Below are 25184 nucleotides of genomic sequence, written 5' to 3'. Positions count from 1 at the left end.
ACTAAAACAGTGATACCTAATTATGCAAAGTATCAATGGACATTTCAAAAGCAGGTGTCATAAAAAATGAGTGCAAAAGAAAAAACTACTAGCACAACACAAATAAGTGCTTGTAAATCAACAGGAACATTCATTCTCTCTTAAAAGATTGCAATAAAAAGTGTGCTTTTGAAGTTTTACAAAGCTTTCATGTCCGTTATCACAAATCATTTAAAACACTAGTAGAATGAAAATTTAAATTTCTCTGAACAATATTATTCCAAGATACATTTTCTTACCACGCTAAAATCAAGATGATTCTCAATCCATTCCTGTCCTTCTCTGAATTCATCATGAAGGCCCATTATATAGAGGGTATCCAATGCATCTACTATGCTTGCTCCCAGCTGGGAATTGCCTATAATCAAAATCCAGTATTTCCATGATAAATATATCATTTACAGATATCCTTTCCAGGGCCATTACCCACTTACCAATTGAAACAATGCTTCATAAATATATTTAATGTCCTTATATAGAAATCAAATAAAGATTAGACTAAGAATACAGAAATAGTTAAAAGAGCACTTTTATGAAAATAATCATTCACCAACATTTACAATATGGGGCTGGCCTTGAGGCTAGCAATTCTGGATTACAAAAGTCTGGATGTTTACCTCAGAACAAAGAATTGTTTCTGACCATCATCTGCTACAACCAGTTAAGTCCAGATTTTTTTTAGGCCAGATATGGTAGCCCAAACTACTTTTACCAAATAATTACTAAAGGTATTCCTCACTTAACAACCATTCACTTAGCAACAATGTTGCAACAGCATTGAACATTACAACATATTTGTATCCTGAATCAAGGGATTACAGGGTTGTAAAAAGAAAACTTCTTCCTCCTGGTGCTGACAGGAAAACTTGGCCTGGTCCTCCATGTGGCAGTTGCTGGCTGCATGAGCCTTGCCATGGAGTCAAGCCATGTGTGCATCAAAAGTATAAAGAAGAAGATGGTGAAGCTCAATTGGGACTGCAGAGTGAAAGGTAGCCAAAAGAGCAGAGATAGGGAGGGGGAGGATAAGTGGAGGTGGGCAAGGTAAGAAAAATATGGCCTGATCATGACACAGTCCTGGCCTAATGATTGCAACTGGTAGTAATGAACTGCCATTGCTAAGCAGTACAATTATATGAAGTTTTGCTTAGCAATCGCTTCACTTAATCATAGAAATTTCAATCCCAGTTAGGTTCATTAAGTGAAGACTGCCCGTACCTTCTATGACTTCTATAGCATTTCCTGATAGAAAAGTTAATGGGTGTGATGGGCTGCATAATGCTGATCAGAAATGCTTGGGCAGTTTTCAAATTCAATTCAAGTTGTTTAAAAAATTGTTATGGCCAAAAGCTAGCAATATGAGTAGTGACATGTAATACTACTACTTTGGACAGCAATTAGGGACAAATTGAAAAACTCTCAAAGATACACTATATTGCCAAAAGTATTCGCTCACCTGCCTTTCCTCGCTTATGAATTTATGGTAAGTGACATCCCATTCCTAATCCATAGGTTTCAGTATGACGTCTGTCCACCCTTTGCAGCTATAACAGCTTCAGCTCTTCTGGGAAGGCTGTCCACAAAGTTTAGCAGTGTGTTTATGGGAATTTTTTACCATTCTTCCAGAAGCGCATTTGTGAGGTCACACACTGATGTTGGGTGAGTTTACGTGGCCTACCACTTCGTGGCTAGGTTGTTGTTGTTCCCAAACATTTCCACGTTCTTATAATACAGCTGACAGTTGACTGTGGAATATTTAGGAGCAAGGAAATTTCATGACTGGATTTGTTGCACAGGTGGCATCCTATCACAGTTCCACGCTGGAATTCACTGAACTCCTGAGAGCGACCCATTCTTTCACAAGTCTAAATGCCTAGGTCAGTGATGGCGAACCTGTGGCACGCGGAGCCATTTGTCAGGGCACGCGAGGCACTGGCCAGCTGAGTTCACCCTTTTTTAAAGCCATTTTTCGCCCTCCCCAGGCTCCAGAGGCTTTATAGGAGCCTGGGGAGGGCGAAAACAGCCTCCCCCCCCCCAGAGGCCCTCCGGAGGCTTCATAAGCTTCCCTGACGCCTTCGAAGCACTCAAAACGACCCTCCAAGCAAACCGGAAGTCACTTCCTGTTTGCTGGGAGGATTGTTATGAGCACTCTGAAGTCTTCCGGGACCATCCGGAAGCTTCCCTGAAGCCTTAGGAATGCTTAAAACAACCCTCCGGTTTGCTCGGAGGGTCATTTTGAACGCTCCGAAGGCGTCAGGGAAGCCTCCAGATGGTCCCTGAAGCCTTCGGAGCGCTCAAAACGATCCTCCGAGCAAACCGGAAGTGACTTCCGGTTTGCTCAGAGGGTCGTTTTGAGCTTGCCAAAGGCTTCAGGGACTGTCCAGAGGCTTCCCTGATGCCTCCGGAGGGCGGGGAAGGCTGTTTTCACCCTCCCCAGGCTCCTATAAAGCCTCTGGAGCCTGGGGAGGGCAAAAAAGCATGTAAAAATGGGGGGGAGCGCATTGCATTATGGGTGCGGCATGCCCGCACACGACCCCCCTGCGCTCCTCCCACTTATGGCACGCGAGCCAAAAAAGGTTCGCCATCGCTGGCCTAGGTACTTGATTTTATACACCTGTGGCCATGGAAGTAATTGGAACACCTGATTCTGATTATTTGGATGGGTGAGCGAATACTTTTGGCAATATAGTGTATCACTACCTGGAAGAAGGAAATGTAATGACATTTGTGGTCTTGTTATGATAATTCGAGTTCTGCAATCTAAAATCCATTCAGGCATTAGTGAAACTAGAGTGTTCACAAGGTAAACAACCAGATTATGCCTCATACCGTGTTCAAATAAATAAGTATGTATGTATGTGTATTTAGTTACTTCAAATTAGTGTTAAATCGTGGTGACTCTCTGGATTAATCCCTGTAGTTTTCCTAGCAAGGTTTGACAGAAGTGCTTGGTAATTGCCTTCTTCCCTGAGCTGAGAAAGAGAGGGACTGGCCCAAAGCACCCAGCTGGTTTTGTATCTAAGGCAGGACTAGAACTCAGTCTCCCAGTTTCTAATCTGATGCCTCAATTATTACACCCGCCTCTTCTGTTATTACTCAAGTACTTCATGCACAGGATCTTATCTCACATTCAATATTGCAAGCTGAAAATGCAACTGTCAATGGTAGTACGATGTCATTTGAGCAATGTCGTTGATAGAGGGGTTTAAATTGAAGGACTCAATTATGAGCATCATTGTTTCTATAATGATAAAAAATGATGTGTAAATCTTGAAGAACTTTTAGAACAGCGGTTCTCAACCTGTGGGTCGGGACCCCTCTGGGGGTCGAACAACCCTTTCACAGGGGTCGCCTAAGACCTTTGGAAAACACATATTTTTGAAAAAATACAGAAAACATAAAATAATTTTATGATTGGAGGTCACCACAACATGAGGAACTGTATTAAAAGGTCGCGGCATTAGGAAGATTGAGACCCACTGTTTTAGAATATCAAAAACAAACGTCTGTTTCAATTGCTTACCAGCTGAAACAATCCTAAAACCTTTGTGGAACCAAAAGCTTTCTTTAGGCCTGATTAACTGAAAACAATTTGAAGAAGTAACAGGAAGTAATATTCTAAACTACATACATAATCAACATTCTAGAACATTCATCAGAACTAGAGAATGGGAAACCTGGAAAGAGAATTTAAAGTTATATAGAACTCGTAGAAAGAAATACCATAACCCTCAGGATTTGCTCCAACCCAGCACTGGAAAAATCCTGATAATTTATCAAACTTGAGGCTGGATCTCAGGCTGTTAAAAAAAACACCTACCTTAAACATTTACCTCATTTATTTAATTTGTTTTCAGATATTCAAAATTTAAGTGTTTGACTTTTTTAAAATTTACAGTCGCATTACTCCAAGTCTTCAAATTTGGATTTCTTACTTGATGGAATATAGGTACAGTATATATTTTCCATTTCAATATTAAGTAATGCAGTTTCTTTAATGTTGATCTTCCAACTACAGTTTGTCATATTTTCTACTCTAAATGCATTATCAACACTGCCCACCAGTCATGAACGAGTGAATGCAATCCCCACAAAACTTGAGTTATTACCAGATGTATCTTTTTCTGTAAAAATATAAAACATGCTAAATTTAAATATAATTAAGCTTAAATATTGTTGAAATTATATTTAAACTAATTACTTATGGCTAAGACAGCCCTTTCTCAATGAAGTATTTTTGGCTTCTGAACACTGGAAAACTGAAAATGTCATCACAACAGATTATTGGCAGTAGGGAAATTTAAAATTTTAGGTTTTGGGGACTTAAATTCAAAATGCAAAATTAATCCAAATTTACAGAAAAGGTTCAAGGCCTTGGAAACATAAAATGGATGTCTAAAAATGTGTTCAGAGTTTTAAAAAATAACCTTGGGATGCTGGAATCTATATAGAGCCCATACCGTTCTTCACCTCTGGTACAGAAAAGCTAACCCTGAAATAGTCCAAATATAAATATGGAAGTCTTCCCTCTTTACATACATTAATTTAATGAATAATACATTCATGATGCCTAGATATTTGCCTGTGTGTCTGTGTGTATTTATGCGCACATAAATGAAAAATCTAAAAAATATTGAAGACTTCAAGTAGCTTTCTTTTCATAGCTATTTCCATGTCCCCATGCAACCAGTTGCATAATACACTTTAGTACAATCAAAATTTATGGTAACATTTATTGTTAACGATATAATATTTACATCTTAGCTATGTAACAAACATTATGACAATGACAAACAAAAAATCTCTAACCAATGGCAAGGGGGGGTACTGCTGTAAGCACCATTCCTAAGTTTTTATTGTGGGTCTCCTTGAGGCCTTTTCTGAATCAAAAGACTATACAGGCTACGTGTTTCCAATCTAACCTTAAAGGCAGTTTTTATGTGCAATTGGACTTATTCAGATGGGAGAATGGCCAGATAGCCACGAAAAAATATTTGCTCACCAGCAGTTATCTCAACAGTAAATTGTTTACCAATTATGAAGAAAATTCATTGTGAAACTCATCAATCTTATTATGTACCGCATGGTTTTGAAGTCATGAAAAACATATGCTCTAATATAATCCTTCACACGTCTTTAAACATTATTGAGACATCATACAAGAAATATTTGACATCACATCAGGTAGCCTTTGATGACACTAAACTGAAATATTCACATTACAGTTGCTTCACCAAGATAATTAACTGCCACTTTGTAATTCTGCTTCCCTATTTAATATGTAATAGTCTCATTGAGCTTGTCTGTACAAAAGGCAGAGCCAAGTATCTATGAAAAAAGATGAAGCCTATAATGCAACAGACAAAGGTGGGTAACTGTATCCATGGTAAGAAAAGTGGTCTTATTATGTAACAAACAAGAGTGGTGGTTATAGCCATGGTGAGGAGATAAAGTTATCAGGAAAGAGCTTATCATGTAGCAAGCATAGGGACTTGGGCTTTCTACTGAAGACCGAAAAGAGCCCAACCTCTTCTAGAAGACAGGAACAAAGCCCAGTTACTGTCCGTACCAAAGATGAAGGTAGATGACAGAACTTCAAAGAGAATGATACTGCTGTTCATCAGACTATTTCTTACTTTTATTCCATCTGTGTTAGCTCAGAACCCTGGAGTCTTCCACATCAGGCCAGAAAAGGGAGGTGATTACTGTTTCCTTTTCCCTTCACAATGGATAAAATCATATCAGGAAGACAACAAGAAACACTGGTTTGACATTCAATCATTTACTCAGAACTTCACCTATTCAGCCATGTGTTGCTTGCCTTCATTATTTGGTGAAGATGACAATGATGGTGGTGGATTTAGTACAAGAATTGCATCTATCAGACAGGGAAATTGCAATCTCTTTCAGAATGCAAGACTCCATCAGATTAATAGTACAGAGGGGCTTCTAATTCTTGGTGGAGACGCACCATATCCAATGAAAAGCTTGAGATCTGGATACACCTGGGGTCACTGTGAAGAGATTACTCTCCCAGGTTTTATGCTCAGTGATGTGGATATCCTTTATTTAGTCTTCAAAAATCTGATTAGAAATTTGTTACACAAAACTGGAATAATCTACTTGATGGCAATGAGCACAGTCACCATAGGAAGCTACTGGGCAGGAAGCACAGAGAAAAAAAAACAAGACAATATAAAAAGTCAGGGACAAACACAAGATTTTGATGAGATATTAATTGATACCAATATCTGCTTCACGTGTACCTGTATGGTAATGGGCACCTTCATGCTTCTTTCTCTCTACTGCTTCTATGATTATATGATGCATGCAATGATTGGCATTTTCTGTATTTATGCATCTTTTAGCCTATACTGGTGTTTGACTCCATTTGTGAACAAACTCCCATTTGGGCAACGTTTAGTCCATTTTCCATATTTTCATAAAGATCTAGAAATCAGAGCACTGCTTCTAGCAATGCTGTGTTTGTCTGTCAATGCAACCTGGATTATTTTCCGAAATGAAAATTGGTGGAGCTGGGTTTTGCAAGATGTTTTAGTAATTTCAATTGGCATTTACCTTCTGAAAACAGTTCACATGCCTACCTTAAAAAACTGCAGCTTGTTTCTGTTCACTCATTTGTTTTATGATATACTTTGCCTGTTAGTCACACCTTTTCTAACCAAAACAGGTAAAGACATTACAGATATGACAATTTTTGGGTCATCTAACTCAGAAGAGATCCCTTTTCTGTTGAAAGTACCAATATTACCATCAACATCCTTTCTGGATAATGCTTCATTTACTGCTATAGGCCTTGGAGATGTTGTACTTCCTGGTTTCTTGGTAGCCTACTGCCACAGATTTGATGTTCAAGTTGAGTCTCCAGGGATCTATTTCCTAGCTTCTATTCTGGCATACAGCTATGGCCTGTTGGTGACTTTTGTGGTAGCAACATTCCTACAGGCAAGTCAATCAACTCTTCTATATTTAGTGCCTTGTATACTCATCACTACATTGACTGTTGCTGCTTTTCGCAAAGAAATAGTTCTGTTTTGGACAGGTATTGAATCTGAAAATGAGATTATTCAACCTTCTTCACAAAAAGTCATCAAGCATGCAATTACACTGAAAAAGTCAGAGGAACAGCTTCATGAATTAGAAGAGGAAAAAGATATTATTACTGTCACATTCCACCTAGAAGAGCTTAATAGTGACAACATATTCACAAGGCAATTATCTGACCAAAAAAAAGACACAAAGAAGATGTATTGCACATTAAGCCACGCAGCACTCCTCAATCAACATCTGGTGTACCAAGAGCTGATTGGAGATGCTGAGCAGCAATGTCTGGTTGGAAAAAACAACTTCTCATCTCTCATTTGCAACAATCTGGATGATTCAGATTGATCAAATGCAAGTCCATTAAACTTCCTTTGGGGCAGAAATCACTACACTGTCATTTTTATTGTGAAAATCAGTAATTCTGAATCACTACATATCTACTGAAGCCACTACTAGTGTCACTAACATAACCAAGAAACAGAGCTGGAGAGAAATCTATGGCTAAAGGGCCCAGCTACACAGATAGCTGGGATAATAACAGGGTTGACTTTTATTATCTGGAGTTATCAGGAACAAAAATAATGCTTAGGAATGCATCACTCCCCCCCCCCTACCGAAACAACAATTACACTTGGCTTCTAAGTGACATTCCAGGGCCAAACTCCAAGACAAAATGTAAACTGCATTTAACTTATGTTTAAATTTAAAATTGATTGTAGCTAATATTATTCAGTTATATATTTAATAATTTTTGCGTTGTCTCTAGAAGTCACATCAAGGATCCCTCATCTTATTCTCGAATATACTGCATATTTGGACTTGCTTGTAAATATATACAATACTCTTTCTCTTTATCCTAAATTTAATTCTGTCAATCAGTCATTTGTAGAACACTGTTGGGTATTTTTAATGAAAACTGAAAACCAAAAATGTTATCAAAGAATTTATTTTGCTCAACCACACTCCTGCAGGAATACTTATAAAACTTTACATAGTGCCAACATGTTACAAAATCTCATACTATTGGCATATGCTTATAAATGGAGAACTTGTATTCTCCTTTCTCTTGGCAACTTTGGTGACACTTCATAATGATTCAGACTTCAACCCAAATATTTGTTTAATCCTATAATCCTTTTGGCATAGTCTAGTTTTTTGGTGCCACAAGTTAAAATTTCTGCCTTTCCATCAGCCATCTGAGAAAATATTTTTTTAATATTTTTAAGTTATTGATCAGTTTCACAGCTTGTTCTGCTATTTATTCCAATATTTAGAAATTATCTCTTCACTCAAAACAGCTGAAAGCAATGAACAAACTCATAAAACAATTAAAATTTTTTAGAAAGGGGATTCCAAAGCCAAGATGCTGGCATAGATAAAATTTTGCTATGTATCTCCATCAATTTAACCTTTTAGCATTCAAGCCTTCTAAAGAAGATTTAAAGTGATAGCAAGTTTCACGTATCTTGACCTTTAACCAATTAGCTAATTTAAACACATATGAACTGGGCCTAAAAACAAACTCAAAGCCATTTTTTTAATTCAAGAGTAGTTTACAAAGTATAAAATTCACAAAATCTGCCTGCATCAAAACCCAATCCAACTACCACATTTAGGTACTACCGTGTTTTCCCGAAAATAAGTATAAGTATAATCTTTATTGTCATTGTACTTAAATACAACGAAATTTGTTTTAACCTCACTGGTGCAAAATTATAACAGAAACAAAAAAAGAAAGAAAAAGAACAAAAACTAGCATGTGCATGGAGTGATTGTGGTTGTATTTAAAAGACTCACAGCCCAAGGATAGAAACTATCTTTAAATCTGTTTGTTCGGCTGGCTATACTTTGATGTCTTCTGCTACTCTGGTGGTACACTGCACATACTGCACAAACTTTGGGAGAGCAGACTTTAGACTGGCTTGATTAAAATCCCCAGCCAGGGGATTAAGACAGGGTCTTATTTTTTTTTTACCAAAAGACTGTCTTATTTTGGGGGGGAGATCTCATTTTTCAGCCGCCCACCCAATCCCTGTTACTATCTGCTTGCCCACGACCACAATGGCTTACAGGGCTTCCAAGGCCATACACATTTTTCACCTGGACAGAAAAATGACGGAGACCGGAAGCTTCGTCTACTTGCAAATGGGTCACTTTGAAAAAGAGCGATTTTCGGGGAAACAGAGTAGCAACACTTTCTGAATATTTTCCATGAGTGGTTCCACACTAAGTTGCAATTATCTAGATTGATGGTTGAGCATAAATAATTATGTGCAGATTCTAATCAAAGTTCATCTTTTCATCTCAGCCACCAAAATGCTAAAAAAACCACCCCACAATTCTTCGAAGATTTGTTTTCTTCACTTGAGTGGAAACCTAATCCACTCAAGTGAAGAAAGTGGATCAAATCCTGAAAATTAAGATAGGGCTGGCTATGGAGAGTTGTCTGATGATTCTACCAGCTATGCCAAGATAAATAGTTCACAGAAATTAAGTTACAAAGTGTACCTTTCTCTGATAAATATCATTGAGTCAACTTGCTGGGAATAACATTTCTGTTCTTTCTATTACTCTGGCCAACAAGGTAGCTCTGGAAAGTCTCCTTTTTTCAGGCATTTTGTGACAAATTATAGAAAAAAAGTTTTGACATTGTTTTAAAAATGATCCCACTTCTCTTAATCTTCCAGGTTTTCCTAGAAGAAGCCATCATGCATATGAGACATCACACAAAGCAAATCATCCATATTATGAGTAAATCAAGACACAAAGCAAACTACCTTTTTGCAGATGTATTTGCAACTATTAGCAGTCAGGTTGCTACTTTTGTTATATCATTTAAACTTACCAGTAGAAAGTTCTCAGTTGTAGTTCTGCTTTTATCTTGAGTCAACCTTCTTATCTCTAAAATTTATTTTAATGAGTTTAATAAGTTACAGAGAGGTCATTTAAAAAACCTCTATCTTTGAACTGCTCCTAAGATGATGTTAGGGCTTCTGATTAATTTTATATTCAATATCTATTCCTGGATAAAGATTCTAAAATAACACTGTAGCTAAATTTTCATTATTGCATACAGAACTCATGAGGAACTAGTTAATCTGTAGACAGTTTAAGAGTAAATAAGATTTACTTCATGACTGTAATTCATCTAGTGTTAACGTCCCCATCCTCATGGTACCATTTGTTTTAGTCTGCGATCATAAATAGAATTTTACTAATCAAAGTCATATTCACATATTTATATAAATGGTTATAGAAAATCAGCCACTAATTTTCGGTGTATTAATATAAATTTTATAATAAAAGGACATTTTAATATCTTTTACAGATAGTCCTCGACTTACGATCACAATAGAGCCCAAAATTTCTGTTGCTAAGTGAGACATCTGTTAAATGAATTTTACCCCATTTTATGACCTATCTTGTCACAGTTGTTAAATTAGTGACTCGGTTGTTAAGCAAATCTGGCTTTGCTTTGTCAGAAGGTTACAAGAGGTGACCACATGGCCCCGGGACACTGCAGCCATCATAAATATGAATCAGTTGCCAAGCATCTGAATTTTGATCACATGATCATGGAGACACTGCAATAGTTGCAAAGTGTGAAAAACGGTCATAAGTCACTTCTTTCAGTGCCATTGTAACTTTGAACATCACTAAATGAACTGTTCTAAATCGAGGACTACTTGTATTAAGCCAATTAATCCAATGTTTTTGTGTATCAATCATATTATCTTGCATACAACAACCCTGTGAGGTGAATTGGGCTTAAGAGAGAGTAACTGACCCAAAATCACCCAGCTGGCTTTCATGGCTAAGGTGAAATTTGAACTCATGCTCTCCTGTTTTCTAGCCAGGTGCCTTAACCACTAGACCAAACTGGTTCTTAATATTATTTCTATTCCACTTGGTGCCTTTCTATATATTCTACAGTTCTACCTTAATTTCTGCTGCTCAATCACATAGTAAAATACATCACTGATAATACAATAATATAAAGAAGAGAAGGCAATGTAGAATTTTCAATATAAATAACCTACCAAATATGTTTGTGGAATGTCCTTTCCTAGCAATAGGTTTCAGTTCATTATGACCCCATCCATACTGCCGATAATTATCCCAGGCATGTTTCATCATCTAAAAGAAAGAAAGAAAATACAAATGTTAGCATGTAGAATGTCGCTATAGCCTGTCGATGTTTTAACAAAAAATATTTTTATACAGCCACCTTATACGCACAGATCTTCTATTAATCCTTGAAATCCACTGATTCTCTTCACTTTATATTTTCTCATTGATGCCTATCTTTACATCTGTTTTAAACTGTTTATCTTTGCATTGTACCTAGAGTTGCTTTGGTGATTGCAGTAGCTAATAAATTAATTCAATAAAATAAACCCCAAAATAGAGCTTAAAAGTCTGAAAATGGTAATGTGTTTCACATTTTAACTGTTTAAATCTAATCCAGATTCTTTGCATGGAAGAACTCCTAGGTAATAAATGGAGATGCTCCCTACTGAACAGGAACATGGTATTCATCATTATCAATATATTATAATGATTACAGTGTATATTTAATACGTGTGTGTGTGTGTGTGTGTGTGTGTGTGTGTGTGTGTGTGCATTCATAGCATCACCCTATTTACAAAGCAGTATGGGTTGTTTTGTCTCTCAGTTGCAGAAGCGATCACAAATATTTCCAGTGGTCAAATTATATTCTAGTATTGCTGCCGCTTCTGGAATCACCCTATGTGGCTGCAGGAAAAAAATATTCTATTTTGCTGACAATGTGGCTTGCACAGTACTGCAGAGCTTTCTGCAGCACTTTGCAACCTTGTTAAGGGAGCAAAATGGGGTTGTTTGTAATAATAATAATAATAAATATTTATTTCTTAGCCGCACCCTCTCCCGAAGGACTCGTCTTGTGCTCACCATTTTATTCCCGCCCACAAGCAAGTATGGGGGAAATGGTCAGTCATTTCCAGGTCACCGCCATGTGGCCTAGGGATGCATGGCCTGCCCTTCTTCTGCAACATTAGTTCCAGAGATATTCACAGAGTTTGGTATGGGTAATGGGTGTGGGGATCAGGGCCAATTTCTGTGAGATTCTGGTGGGAGGGCAGCATGGAGGGAGAGAGGCAGTGTGAGAAAGAGGCGGGGGTGGTGGTATGGCAACATCCCTGCTATTGGTCGTAAAGGCAAATAACTATAGAGATGCTACAGAGACCATAACTTTGAAATTGGCTAGTATGTAGTTGGGGTGGGGGCATCTATCATAATTTCAAACTGCCATTAAGTGATCAGTCGTATCTTGAGGACTATCTGTATTCATGATCTTTTCCCTACATTTCTTCAGAATATTCTTCAGGAGCCCTGGATTACAATTCGCATCACCTCGAAGTGCACAACGACTGGGCAATATTTTTTGTGACAATTATAAGAAAAATTTTGGTAGCTATCTTATTAAAATTTACCTTAGGTGTGGGCATGATTACATTTAACTTACATAAGATAATCTATACAAACTACTGCCAAACAATGCTGCCAATAAACTGCAGAGAACCTGTTCAGGCAGTTACCAGGAGTCAAGACTAACTTGAAACCATCCCCCACAAAAAACATATTTACAATCATTGTAAACATCCTGAGTTGCATGCTCATTGTTGAGTCATGTACTAAGTAGAGGCTATATTAATTAATTAAATAATTAAATTGCAAAACTGGTAGCATTTAGATAGTAAAAAATCCAAAATCCATGCTTTTCACATCAATAAAGATAAGGAGGTAACAACCATTAGCATAACTCATTACCTCTTTAATTTTATCTCTTTTTTCTCGTATATCTGGATCCACTGGATCTCCACTGTTTATTCCTACAAGATTTGGCACGGGGACTGGTGGCAGAGGGTTGCTACTTTTGCTTTTCAAACTTTTTACAATGTTGTTTTTCTCTGTCTGAATTTCTGCTTGGATCTCATCTCTTGACTTCTTCAGTTTCTCTTTTGCTTCCTCTAGTGCTTTTTCATGATCTGCACGAATTTTATTTCTCAAACGTTCTTCTTCTTCCCTAAATATAAAAACAATAATAAGACTAATTTTTAAAGGTAATTCAAATTTTGTTTTTGAAAACTGCTGTGAACAAAACACATTATTAAATTCTGAATTTAGTCTGTTATTATCCAAGAATCTATTAAGTATCCTAAGCATAAATGAAGATAACTTGCTAGGTAATTATTAATCTACTGGTATTGGAGGATTTAAAGAAATTATATCAAAGAAAGTATAACAAAGAGTTTCCAGTAAAAAAAATCTTGAATAATTAAACATTTTTTTTACATAGTCAAGAATTTCATTTCATTTTAATAATTAGCAATAGATTGTGCAAACTACCCTATATCCTGTCATGCATCATATTAGATAAAAACACTTGAAGGAATGTCTAGTCTTATGTTTAGTGCATGTGATTTGATGTACATATGAAGGCAAAGTAAAAAATATGAGTTTGATGTAGGATCTGGTTCCCATGTCAGCATCATTGTTCTCTTGTTTTTGCTATTTGTCAGAAATCAGTTTAAAAAAAGGTCTGGATAATGGATGTGGCAATCCCTGGAGACAGCAGAAGAGAAGAGAAAGAACTGGAGAAGATAACAAAATACAAAGACCTACAAATAGAAATAGAATGACTGTGACAAAATCAAGCAAGGGTAGTACCAATAGTAATAGGTATCTTGGGTACAATCCCAAAACAACTGGAGCACAATTTGACCACCATTGGCATTGACAAACTCACAGTCAATTGCAAAAGGCAGCTTTAATGGGAACAGCTTCCATCCTGCGATGATATCTGTAACACCATCAAACACCCAGATCTGCCTTTCCCAGGTCCTTGGTAAGGGCTCAATAGGTAGACAAAAACATCTGCCAGTCTGATCTGACTGACTGTGTGATTATCAGTAGCAGTAGTAATAGTAATAGTTGTAGTAATGATAAAAGGGGAAGTAAAAAAAGATAATGACAAGAAGTACTACACCCAACTACATGGGTTAATATACATAGACATTAGGCAGCACCGAAAGAAGTAGGTGTTCAACAGAGTGATGGTATGAGAAAAATTGTCCCTGTGTTTAATTATTTTGGCATAAAATGCTCTATAGCAAAGGACCAGCCCGCAGTGCCTCAGCCAGCAAAAACGGAGCTTGGGGTGGGGTGGGGGGCTATGTGCAGCCCTCCCAAGTTCTATTTTTACTAGCAGAGGTTTGTAGGAGGCTGTCACAGCTGAAAATGGAGCTCACAAGGGCCACAGGCAGCCCTCCCAAGCTTCGTTTTCATTGGCAGAGGGTTGCAGGAGACCGTCGCAGCCAAAAATGGAGCTCGGGAGCCCATTTTCACTGGCAGTGCACTCAAGCCACCACAGGTACTCCCAACATGAGTGACATCATGCAGGCCATACCCATCCCAGCCTCCCAAGGTCCAACACAACCCTGATGCGGCCCTCAAGGAAATTGTGTTTGACACTCCTGCTCTATAGCACTGTTCTGAGGAAATGAGTTGAAATGATTTATCTCCAGGATCTAAGAGATCTACAGATATCTTCTCAACCCTCCTTCTGACCTGCACAATGTATAGGTCTTTTATAGAAGGCAGATGGTTTTAGTTGTTCTTTCTGCAGCTTTAACTATCCATTGGAGTCTATACCTGTCCTGTACCAGAGAGTTATGAAAGTACAAATAACAGACTCAATAATTCCTCTGTAAGAATGTATCAGCAGTCCCAGCGGTATACAAGACACCATAGACTTCCTAAGAATTCTGAACTCTACTGACAATCTCCCTAACACCACCATTTCAGTCACCATGGATGCTGAGGCAGTATATGCTAACAACTCTTATCTTAAATAAAATGAACCCTGAGCTTCTTCATTATGCCTTTAATATAAATTTTCATATTTCAGAAGTTGGAGAAGCAGGACAATCTAACAATAAGTGACTACTGGAACGAACCAACAAGATAGGACAAGAAAACCGTGAATTGATAGAATGCTATTACAACAGCAGAGCTAATGAGAGGTGAAACATACGAAGGAGCTATGGATAAACAGAAGACCTGCATCCACATAGTGAAGAGGAAGCTACTATTACACTTGAAATAGATCAACTACACATTACATATTGGACTCAAGAAGAACTGGAAGAAAAATTGGATGTTCAGCCAACTTCTGAAGCTGGAATATCACTGCCACACCCTGCATTACAGAACACAGTAACTGCTATGAGACATAAAATCATAAATAAACTAGCTACACTCTTGAGATCAATTACCAACATTTAGTGGAGAAACACCATCAAGCTAGAAGATACTAATAGTGCCCTCACAACAATCCCTAATACAACTCAAACCAAGGAACTGGTGGTATACACTACAGCCACTATAATTCTGGAGATGTTTGCTACATGTTCAAGAGGAACAGCAGTGCACACCCCAAATGGAAAATGAGTTGGAAACTAAGATCAAAGTTATTCAGAGAGAAGTTACTCAGCTGGTAGAATTTCTCAGAACAGGAACCAGTCGTCATTATCATAATAGCAGACATCTAACAGTGGATCAAGAACGTAAAGAGCTGGATAGTGCCTGGCCTGGACATGGTCCATATGTATTGGCTAAGAAATTCATAACTGTACACAAAAGCCCAGCAGCACAGATGAACCAGCAGCTAGCAGTATGCTCCCACCCAGACTGGAGAACACAAGGATGGACAGTGCTGATCATGAAAGGTAAGGGGACAGCATCAGCCAACTACCAGCCAATAACTTTCCTTCCAAAAACATGAAAAGTCCTATCAGGAATCATAGCCACCAATCTAAAGGAGGACTTAGGGCAGTATATGAGTACAGCTCAGAAAGATATTGGAAACAACACCAGAAGCTCAAAACACCAGTTGCTCATAGACAGAGCAGTTGCCCAGAACTAAGTTTAGACAGGCTAATGTGAGCCTAGCCTGGACTGACTACAGGAAAGCCTACAATTCATGGATCTGTGAAGGTCTAGCACTATACAAAGAACTTCATCAAGAATTCATTGGAACTGTGGAAGTCAACACTGGAAATCAACTCAAGACAATTCACACAAGTGACCATCAAGTGTGGCATATATCAAGGTGATATATTATCCTTTCTGCTATTCTGCATAAGAATGACTCCCTCTCAATCAGATAATCATGAGGACTGGTTACAGAGACAATTTCAAGCATGGAACTATCGTCAACCACCTCCTCTACATGGATGCATACAAGATGTATGCTAAGAGTTAATGAATGATTGACACGCTCAGCCACTTGGCACACATCTACAGTAAGGACACTGGGATGTCATTCAGGCTAGAGAACTATAACCTTATAGTAGTAAAGAAAAGGGCAGTAGTTAAGGCTGATAGAGTGGAACTACCAGTGGGCCACATAGCAAACAAACAAACCAGCTACAAAGCCAGGGGCTTGCTTTTGATGGCTTCATGCAAAGGGGCTTCTTGCTGCAAAGGGCTAGGCTAAACCATGCACATCTTGTCAGGAGCAAGAGCAGAAAGACAGCAAGGTGAGCTGGAGGAAGATGGAGCAAAGGGTGGCAGTGACCTTGGAGTGCAGGGAGGTGAGGGCAACTGCACTACGACTGGGATGAGACAGCTGCAAATTTCTGGGGTATAGCAAGCTACACCAGCGCCATACAGCTCTGGGTCTGCTTGCTGTTCTGCAAGGCAGGATACAGACCAGCCAACAGGGCACAGATTTGGAGCGGGGGATATAGGGGGATTGAAGGCTGTCCCTTACCTTACAGAGGCTTAGAGCTGGGAAGGACTAAGTCTGGAAAGACTTGGGTTGGGGAGTTGGTCCTTAGGTAATAACAGGTACAATTTGCGTTACAACAGCCACCAAAAGTGCCATTGCCAAGTGATACAGTCATGGAATGTCTCAGTTTACAACTTCATTCCTCAGCAATATAAATTCCAGTCCCAATTCCAATCCTAAATCAAAGACTACCTGTATTTTTTAATGTGAAAAGCCATCTTAAGAGTAGCTTAATAGCAGATAATTATTTTCAATAAATTGGCAGTTAACACTGAACTAAATCAAGCTATACCCTTTGCAACTGTTCTGTCCTTATTACCAACCTGCCAGTAGTTTAGATTCCATTTATTTCCCTTTTTGAAAATGAAAACAACACTATAGCCACTGCACTCTTTGTTTAAACAAACACCACTGCAAAATCTTTTCTATGATGAAAAAACAAAACACCTGTGTTCTTAGCAGTCAGTACACCATCAAAGCAATTTTAATATAAACTAGATAACTAAGGACAACCAAACCAGTCTATCTAGAAATACAGTAAGCTAAGGAAGGATGTGTTTTCTTTTACTTCTAGAATCTATAAAGTATATTTGATGGTATCAATTATTCTAAAGCAGTGGTGGCGAACCTATGGCACACGTGCCACAGGTGGCACAGGGAGCCATTTGTCAGGGTACGCTAGGTGCTGCCCTGTCAGCTGGCCAGCGCGCATGCGTGCACTGGCCAACTGAGTTCACCCTTTTTTAAAGCCATTTTTCGCCCTCCCCAGGCTCCAGAGGCTTTATAGGAGCCTGGGGAGGGCGAAAAGAGCCCCCCCCCCCCCCCGAGGCCCTCCGGAGGCTTCATAAGCTTCCCTGAAACCTCCGGAGCACAAAAAATGACCCTCCGAGCAAATCGGAAGTTTGCTAGGAGGGTCGTTTTGACTGCTTCGGAGGCTTCAGGGAAGCCTCCTGAAGGTCCCTGAAGCCTCCAGAGGGCTTCCAGGGGGCCAGGGGAGACTGTTTTCGCCCTCCCCATGCTCCTATAAAGCCTCTGGAGCCTGGAGAGGGTGAAAAAAGCATGCAAAAATGGGGTGGGTTGCGCCTGTAGTATGCGCATGCACACTGGGGGGGGGTCGCGCATTGCATTATGGGTGCGGCACACCTGCACACGACCCCCCTGCGCTCTCCCCACTTATGGCATGCAAACCAAAAAAGGTTCGCCATAGCTGCTCTAAAACATAGTAGGGTTGTGTTCATTTAAAATATGATTCAGAAGTGCTTCAAATTTTAAGTGAGCACAAGCGGACCCTGTCTGCTATTCAATAAAATATCATTCCACTTTTAGTACGTGTGCCTCCCTAAATATAAACTCTGTAATAATGAAATTATCAGGGAATTTGGATTAATTACTTATTTTCCCACAGAAATACATCCTTCCCTCAATGCTGCACAATTTTACTTTATAATTTGTAACATTTTCTCCCTCCAGAGGCTTCAGGAGGCTTCCTGAAGTCTCCGGAGGGTGAAAAACAATCTAACACGCAAACTTCTGGTTTGTGGATTGGGCGGTTTTTCAGGGAAGCCTCCGAAGGATGAAAAATGGCCGAAAATCTGACAGGGCAATGCCCCGTGTATCCTCAGAAATGGCTCCACGTGCCACCTGTAGCGTGCGTGCCATAGGTTCACCATCACAGGACTATAATATCTCTCTACATTAAAACACTGCAACCCCACTTTTTTCAGGCTTCCAAATAAACTTGAAAGAGTAATACATTAAGTAATTCAGTCATTACAGATAATGCTATTCTTAAAACAGCATTGCATTTTTTTTTCAGATTCTAACAGAAGCCTGAAAAAATAAAACTGCTTTAATGAATAGCAGAATGGTGCTTGCATTTGCATGGTATCAGAGGTATTGCCCAATGGTTTTCAAGGGGTGCAGTTTTAATACAGCATATACTGCTCTTTACATTACTTCATGTAATTTTCTTGTAAAACAATGCAAACCTCTAGAACTTAGGTACATTAATTTAATATTATGAATAGGAAGGAACGCTACTTTTCTGCAAGCCAAATATTGCTTTTATCCTCAGAGGGCAATCAAGTTAAGCTTGGAAGTATATAATCTTCATTAACTAAAAATGCAGGTTCATACTCATCTATCTTCAGTGGGTGGCACATGAACTCATTATAATTTACTCATTCATCAAAAAGTACTGTAACTGTAGAAGTTCTAAAGGAATCAACTTAGACATAATGTATCTTGGTTTATTAAGCTGAAATATACGTACATCTTGTTCCAGTACTCTGGACTCAAGAGAATCTTTTGCAACTTTTTTAGGTTCAGCAATCAAATATATTCTTAATTATTAACCATAATTTCCTAATATAGCTGAACATGGTTATCAGATTGAAGAAAAAAACAAGATGAGAAAACAACGTCACAGTTTCAGGTTTCAACAAATCAGACTGCAAAGGTAATTAAAGCAGCAGATTTCTTCTGCCCTGGCAAGTAATCAAAACATATTGCCTAAGCCCAGAGAAGCTTTTAAATTTTAATACAATACTGCCTATCTTATCTAGGCCATTAAGTGGAGCGTCCTTAAAATTAAGTGTGGAGAAAGTTGATATCGATTCAACTTAACTAGAGAAAAGTGTCTTTCATATATTCCAAATGACCAGCTTAAACATGAAGGCAAAAGATGTAGTGAGAAATCTTATATATGCCAGATAAGTCTCCTTTTCAGCTGAGGTTCCTACTTCAGATAGCAGTTTAGTTTTTTTGTAAGATTACATTTGACTTTAATTAAAACTAAATATTGTATTTGAGAAAGTGGCATCAGCAGTAAACCACAAAGAAGCCAAAATAACAGCATATCCATGACATCATCTAACTTGCCATTATATATTTGCATTCCATACAATCCAAGTATATAAATTATGGTATTTGAGTGATGACATAACATCTTTGTAATATTTGATTTGTTACTCACTTTTCACTTTAGGAGTTCAAGAAGGTATATATAATGCTGCCTCCTCTATAAGAAACAACTCTGTGAAATAAGTTGGGCTCCTGTTCCCCTTGCTATGTATACCTACAATTCACATGACCCAAGAGTCTTTTTTTAAAGATTTGTTATAGGTTTGTACTCAGACTAAGCAGAAAATTATTTTATAAAATTACACTGGGATTTCTTAAATCACTTATAAGAAGTTATCATTCAAGTTGATTTTATTTATTGCAGTCGTAGACCAGCCAAAAGTTATCATTCTTACTTAATCCTTTCTCCAATAGAAGAGAATATTTGTAGCCTAAGGTTTATGTTTAGCCTGACTGCCTGTAAAAAATTACTTAAAATTTCAGTGTAGTTTTCCAGATAGTATGAAAACATTTTTCATAATCCAGATTGAAAAATGATTTTATGAAAGCTCACATAATATTTAAAGATGCCTATTTAAAATATATTTAATAAAATTTCTTAGAGAAAAACTAAAATAATTAAATTATATACATTTTACACATTATTACATATGTACATAATTTTACATGTACATTTTATGGATATAGCAGAGAACAATAATGTGAAAATTAATATTCAGAATTCACCTCCAGTTTTATTTTTGTGAGGTTTGTTTTGTCTAAATCATAAATTAAATAGTTTTAGAGAAAATGTGCCGCCGCCACCCCCTGCATAACTCTCAATGGTCAGGAAAAGTGTTTTGAAAGTAGGATGTCTGCAGTACAAAAAGAATGTCAATTGCTAACATAAGCCAATACCTGGCAATCAATTCCAATAAACATTATTCCCTTGGAAGGTAATCAGAGACATACACAAAGAAGAGCAAATAAGGAGCATAAGAACTGAATTGTGCATACAAAATGTTTGCCTGAATATTAGACTGAGCTCAGCGAAAACAGATCTGACAACCTTGGCAAAGATCAAGGAACTAGTCAGTAAACTAGTCCCTTGAAACCTCTCTAGATAAAGGAGGGATGGGAGATGTCCCCCATGTGCTCCAGATCACTGCTGTCTAAGAGGAGACTGTAGGACAATGGTTTTCCATGAGTTTCAGCACCAGGAGACAATAGAATTAGCCATCTTGCTTGCAACGGCCAGAGACTTTTAAAAGTGCAAACCTCATTTTCTACTCACTTTCGAAAAACACCATTAACTACTTGTAAGCCATTAGAAAACTTTGGAATGGTTATTTTAAAACTGAAGCAAGTCTGTCTTCAGTGCTGAATGAAAGAAATTTGTAACCATAAGCTTCAGAATTTAAAGAATAAGTAGCAAAAAACCATATGAGATTTTGATCTTAGAAAATTATAAATGGATTAAGGGTCCAGATTTTGGAATTAATTATAAAATGCAACCAACTTCTCATGGGAAATGGATCCTGTTTTGGTTTTTAAAAGAAACAAATAATTTAATGATTTTAAAAAGTGGACACTAGAGAGGACAAAGATAGATGTTAGATAGAGAAAGGCTGCAAGATGGAAAACATTGTAACAACAAAAATACTGAAGGAGTCTTTTGAAGAACAGATCTGAACATAGTAACTACAATACCAACAATGTCAGTAGGTTTGTTTCTATGGACAGATTATATTCAAAAGATGTTAGTGAAGAACATAGTATATCTGACAATGTAGAGATGGTACCAAAAGTGGATTTACAATTGACAGGCCAAGAGACTGACTTAGAAAAAGGATGTTTCACTAGATCTACAAAAGGAACTAACTTGCTACAATTTTAAAATTTAAAAGGGCAACACAACTGACAAACCAAGAGTGACCTAATGTAATGGTACATAGGAAAGCCTTGGAAGAAATGCTGCCTAAGGAACAATCAAATAGGACACCGATGGCGAACCTTTTTTGGCTCGCGTGCCACAAGTGGGGGGAGCGCAGGGGGGTCGTGTGCAGGCGTGCCGCACCCATAATGCAACGTGCAACCCCCCCAGTGCACATGCGTGCACAACGCGCGAACCCCCCCCCCCATTTTTACATGCTTTTTTCGCCCTCCCCAGGCTCCAGAGGCTTTATAGGAGCCTGGGGAGGCTTCCCTGAAGCCTTCGGAACGCTTAAAACCACCCTCCAAGCAAACCGGAAGTGACTCCTCATCTTTTCAGAGCAGAATAAGTGGAGAAAGGCAGAGAAAGTGAATTACTGCCCATCATCTGTCTTGCTGAGCATCTCCACCAGTTCTTCTAGTATTAAGGTTCCAATAGAGTCAATGTAATATAACGGTATATGTTTTGGGCTTGGGCCAGATTCAAATTCATCCTCGGCTTCAGAAGCTTATTTTGGGCCAATCATTTTCTATAAGCCCAAATTCCTCCATAGAGAGGTTGCTGTTGAAAAAAACTGAGGAGGGAATGGTACATATGCCTCCTTGAGCTCTTTGACAAGAGGAGGAAGCAACTACAAAAAGTACATTCACTTTTTGAGAGTTTGGGTACTTTACATGTAATACTTAATACATAATAATACTCTTTATTATCTAAAGTTAGATTTGTAAAGTCAGTCTCTAATTTAAAGTCATTGGACTTTAATGTTAAATAAAACTGAGTGTGATTCTTTTAAATTTTGTTATAATTATATAATTAAGTAAGTAACTGAACTGTATAAATTCAATAATATCCCAATTAGGTCTGGTATCTTACTTTTTTCTTGAAATTAATTGTTTTTACTATTTCATATATCTTTAAAAAGAAAAACCGATAAATTATATATAAACAAAATTCAGAGTTTATTATCTCATTGATAATATTGCTTTTTAGTTTTTGTCAGTTTTTCATCCTATTGCATTTAAAAACTTTGGGCATTTAAAAACTTCCAGATTCCATTTGCTACGATTCTTAATGTTACAAGTCTGCTTATAACTGGTTTTGAATTTATATGAAAGGCAGGTTAAATATTTACATACTGCCAACATATCTGTTGATATCTTTATTACTTATTTTAGAACTGACTCAACTCTTTGTGAAACTGACTACATTCCAGATATACAGTAGTGGGTTTCAAAAAAATTTAGAACCTCTTCTGTAGGTGTGGCCTGCTTTGTGGGAGTGGCTTGCCGGCCATGTAACCAGGTGGGAGTGGCTTGCTGGCCATGTGACTGGGTGGATGTGGTCAACTTGTAAAATGTGGTGAAACTCACTTAATAATGCTCTTGCTTAGCAAACAAAATGTTGGCTCCGAAACTCTGGCATTTGAAGCACGCAAGTCTTAAAGCTGTCAAGTTACAAGACCCTTGCACCCCTAACCCTTTAGAAAAGAAAAACCCAGGGGTGTTCAACTTGACAGCTTTAAGACTTGTGGACTTCAACTCCCAGAATTCCTCCTCTTGCTCTTCATCTTGATGATGTGCGGACAGGCGGGGTAGGGAGCTAATGGCACTGTAGATTTGTGGAAATTCTTCTATAGAAGAGGTTAGAACTGGCAGGAACCCAACCCTGCAACACAATTTCGCTAATACTTTATCACCACATATCAAATTAGCAGGGACAACAGACTACTGTACCGCTATCTAAAGCTTTTATACTCCTGGACCTCAGACATGTTCCAGAAAAAAGGCATTTGTCTTCTCTTTTGTGGATTTTTCCTGTATTGCAGTCCTTGAATGGCAGTGTTCAGTTTGTAAAATGCCACATATGTTACTTACCTTGAAAGAGAAGAGTCACTGCTAGAGAAAATGGGATAAAACTGCAATATTTCAAACATCAAGTCTATGACAACACATAGCGGGGGTGCTTCTTCTGGACAACCCTAGGCAACCCTTCTGGCCAAATCAGAAACCCATCAGCATACCACAATCTTCAGGAAAACACTGCATTTCAATACAGACAGGCACTGCTATTTCCCAGAAACATATGGCATCCCACGAACTGAAGGCAACAGGGTTACCTGTGTCTATGCTGGTCGTGGCCCTGCCCGTGGAACAAGAAGCCACCCGGGTTTTTCCCACCGTCGCTGGTATCCACGTGAGGAATCAAGACGTCTTCCAAGCCCAAGTCGAACCGTTTGTGTTTCGAGGAGTCCGGCAAAAAGAAGAACGCCCCAAAACACAGCGTGATGAAGGCACTGAGAATCAGCAGCAGGATGAACTTCTCGGACAGTCTCAAGGTAGCCCTGTGATGGGGGAAGGAGGAGGACGGACCCAAGTTGCGAGGCGGGATCCGGCGCCCAGAAAGAGGCAGCAGAGTCGGGGTCGTCATCGCGCCGAGAAGGCGGGAGGGGCGGCAGCAGCAGCAGCAGCAGGGAAGACGACACTGCTGGCTCACACCCGGGAGCGGCTACCGGTCCTCAACAAGGCAGCCCGGAGCCACGCGGGGAAGCCGGCATCGCAGCGGCTCCCGCCAGGCCGGCAGACCCCCAAATCCCAGAGGCCTGGGATCGATCCGGCCCGGCCGCGCTCATTCGGAGCCAGCAGAGGCGGCGCGGGCGGCAGCGAATGGAGACACTGGCTAGGAACTGGGGCTTCAGGGAGGCCCAGAGCGGCGCGGAGGTGGCGGCGGTGGGAGGGGAAGAGACTCATTCAATCACCGCCGCCGCCTGCCCAACTGGCCCAGGGACCGATTCCGTCTCATGCCCTTCTGCCCGGCAAGACACGGCTGCCGGGTCAGCCGGTGTCGCGGCGGGGAGTAGCCGCGTCCCGAATTCGGCACGAGCTCCGGAGCCTCCTCCCACCCGCCAGGCAACGGCGGCAGACAAGACCTTCCACGCCGCGGCTTAAACCCTCGGCCGGGCGACGACTCGCTCTGGCATCCTGCGCGAGAGTCAACCCGCCTTTGCGGCTGCGCGCGACCGGAAAACGGAAGATGCTTCCTCGCTCACGCCCACGTCCGTGGAGTTGCAATGTAGAACGCGGCGGCGGGTTCTCTCGCTCTCGCGCGCCCTCCTCACGCGAAAGGCGGAGCTGCCGTCCTTAGCGGCCGAAGGAGACCGTCCTAGCCGAAGCTCTGCCGGGACGCTTGCACACTAAAATATTCTCTCTTTCATTGAACGATATATTGAAAACGTCTCATCCTGTTCTAAGACTCAATAAAATACAATAGCAGAGTTGGAAGGGACCTTGGAGGTCTTCTAGTCCAACCCCCTGCCTAGGCAGGAAACCCTGGTGTCATCTGCAAATTTGATGAGTTCTCCATTTATTGCCTCATCCAAATCATTGATGAAGATGTTGAAGAGTACTGGGCCTAATACAGAGCCTTGGGGTACTCCACTGCATACTTCCCTCCCTGTAGATGCAATTCCATTGAGGA

General features: G+C 39.4%; 2 protein-coding genes across 2 annotated transcripts in view; one reads left to right on the top strand and one right to left on the bottom strand.

The window, feature by feature from the left end:
• The window catches only part of MAN1A2 (mannosidase alpha class 1A member 2), a 42854-nt gene extending 18124 nt beyond the window's left edge, over positions 1–24730 (bottom strand). The window contains exons 1-4 of the mRNA XM_081940230.1: positions 23827–24730; positions 12913–13168; positions 11142–11238; positions 279–397 (exon numbers count right to left, since the gene is read on the bottom strand). Of these exons, the coding sequence (XP_081796356.1) occupies positions 279–397; positions 11142–11238; positions 12913–13168; positions 23827–24137 (783 nt within the window). The 5' untranslated portion in view covers positions 24138–24730. The remainder of the gene's footprint in view (positions 1–278; positions 398–11141; positions 11239–12912; positions 13169–23826) is intronic.
• Positions 5611–7446, top strand: LOC309385725 (signal peptide peptidase-like 2B; the record flags this gene model as incomplete). The annotated part of the gene is made up of 1 exon (XM_081940431.1): positions 5611–7446. The coding sequence occupies one exon, from the start codon at positions 5611–5613 to the stop codon at positions 7444–7446; it is 1836 nt and encodes a 611-aa protein (XP_081796557.1).
• Positions 24731–25184: the final 454 nt, after the last annotated feature.

The sequence above is a fragment of the Natrix helvetica genome (assembly GCF_964273705.1).
Source record: "Natrix helvetica genome assembly, chromosome: 2".
NCBI lineage: Eukaryota > Metazoa > Chordata > Lepidosauria > Squamata > Natricidae > Natrix > Natrix helvetica.
The sequence above is the reverse complement of the archived record's forward strand: the minus strand, read 5'-3'. Positions and strand labels throughout refer to the sequence as shown.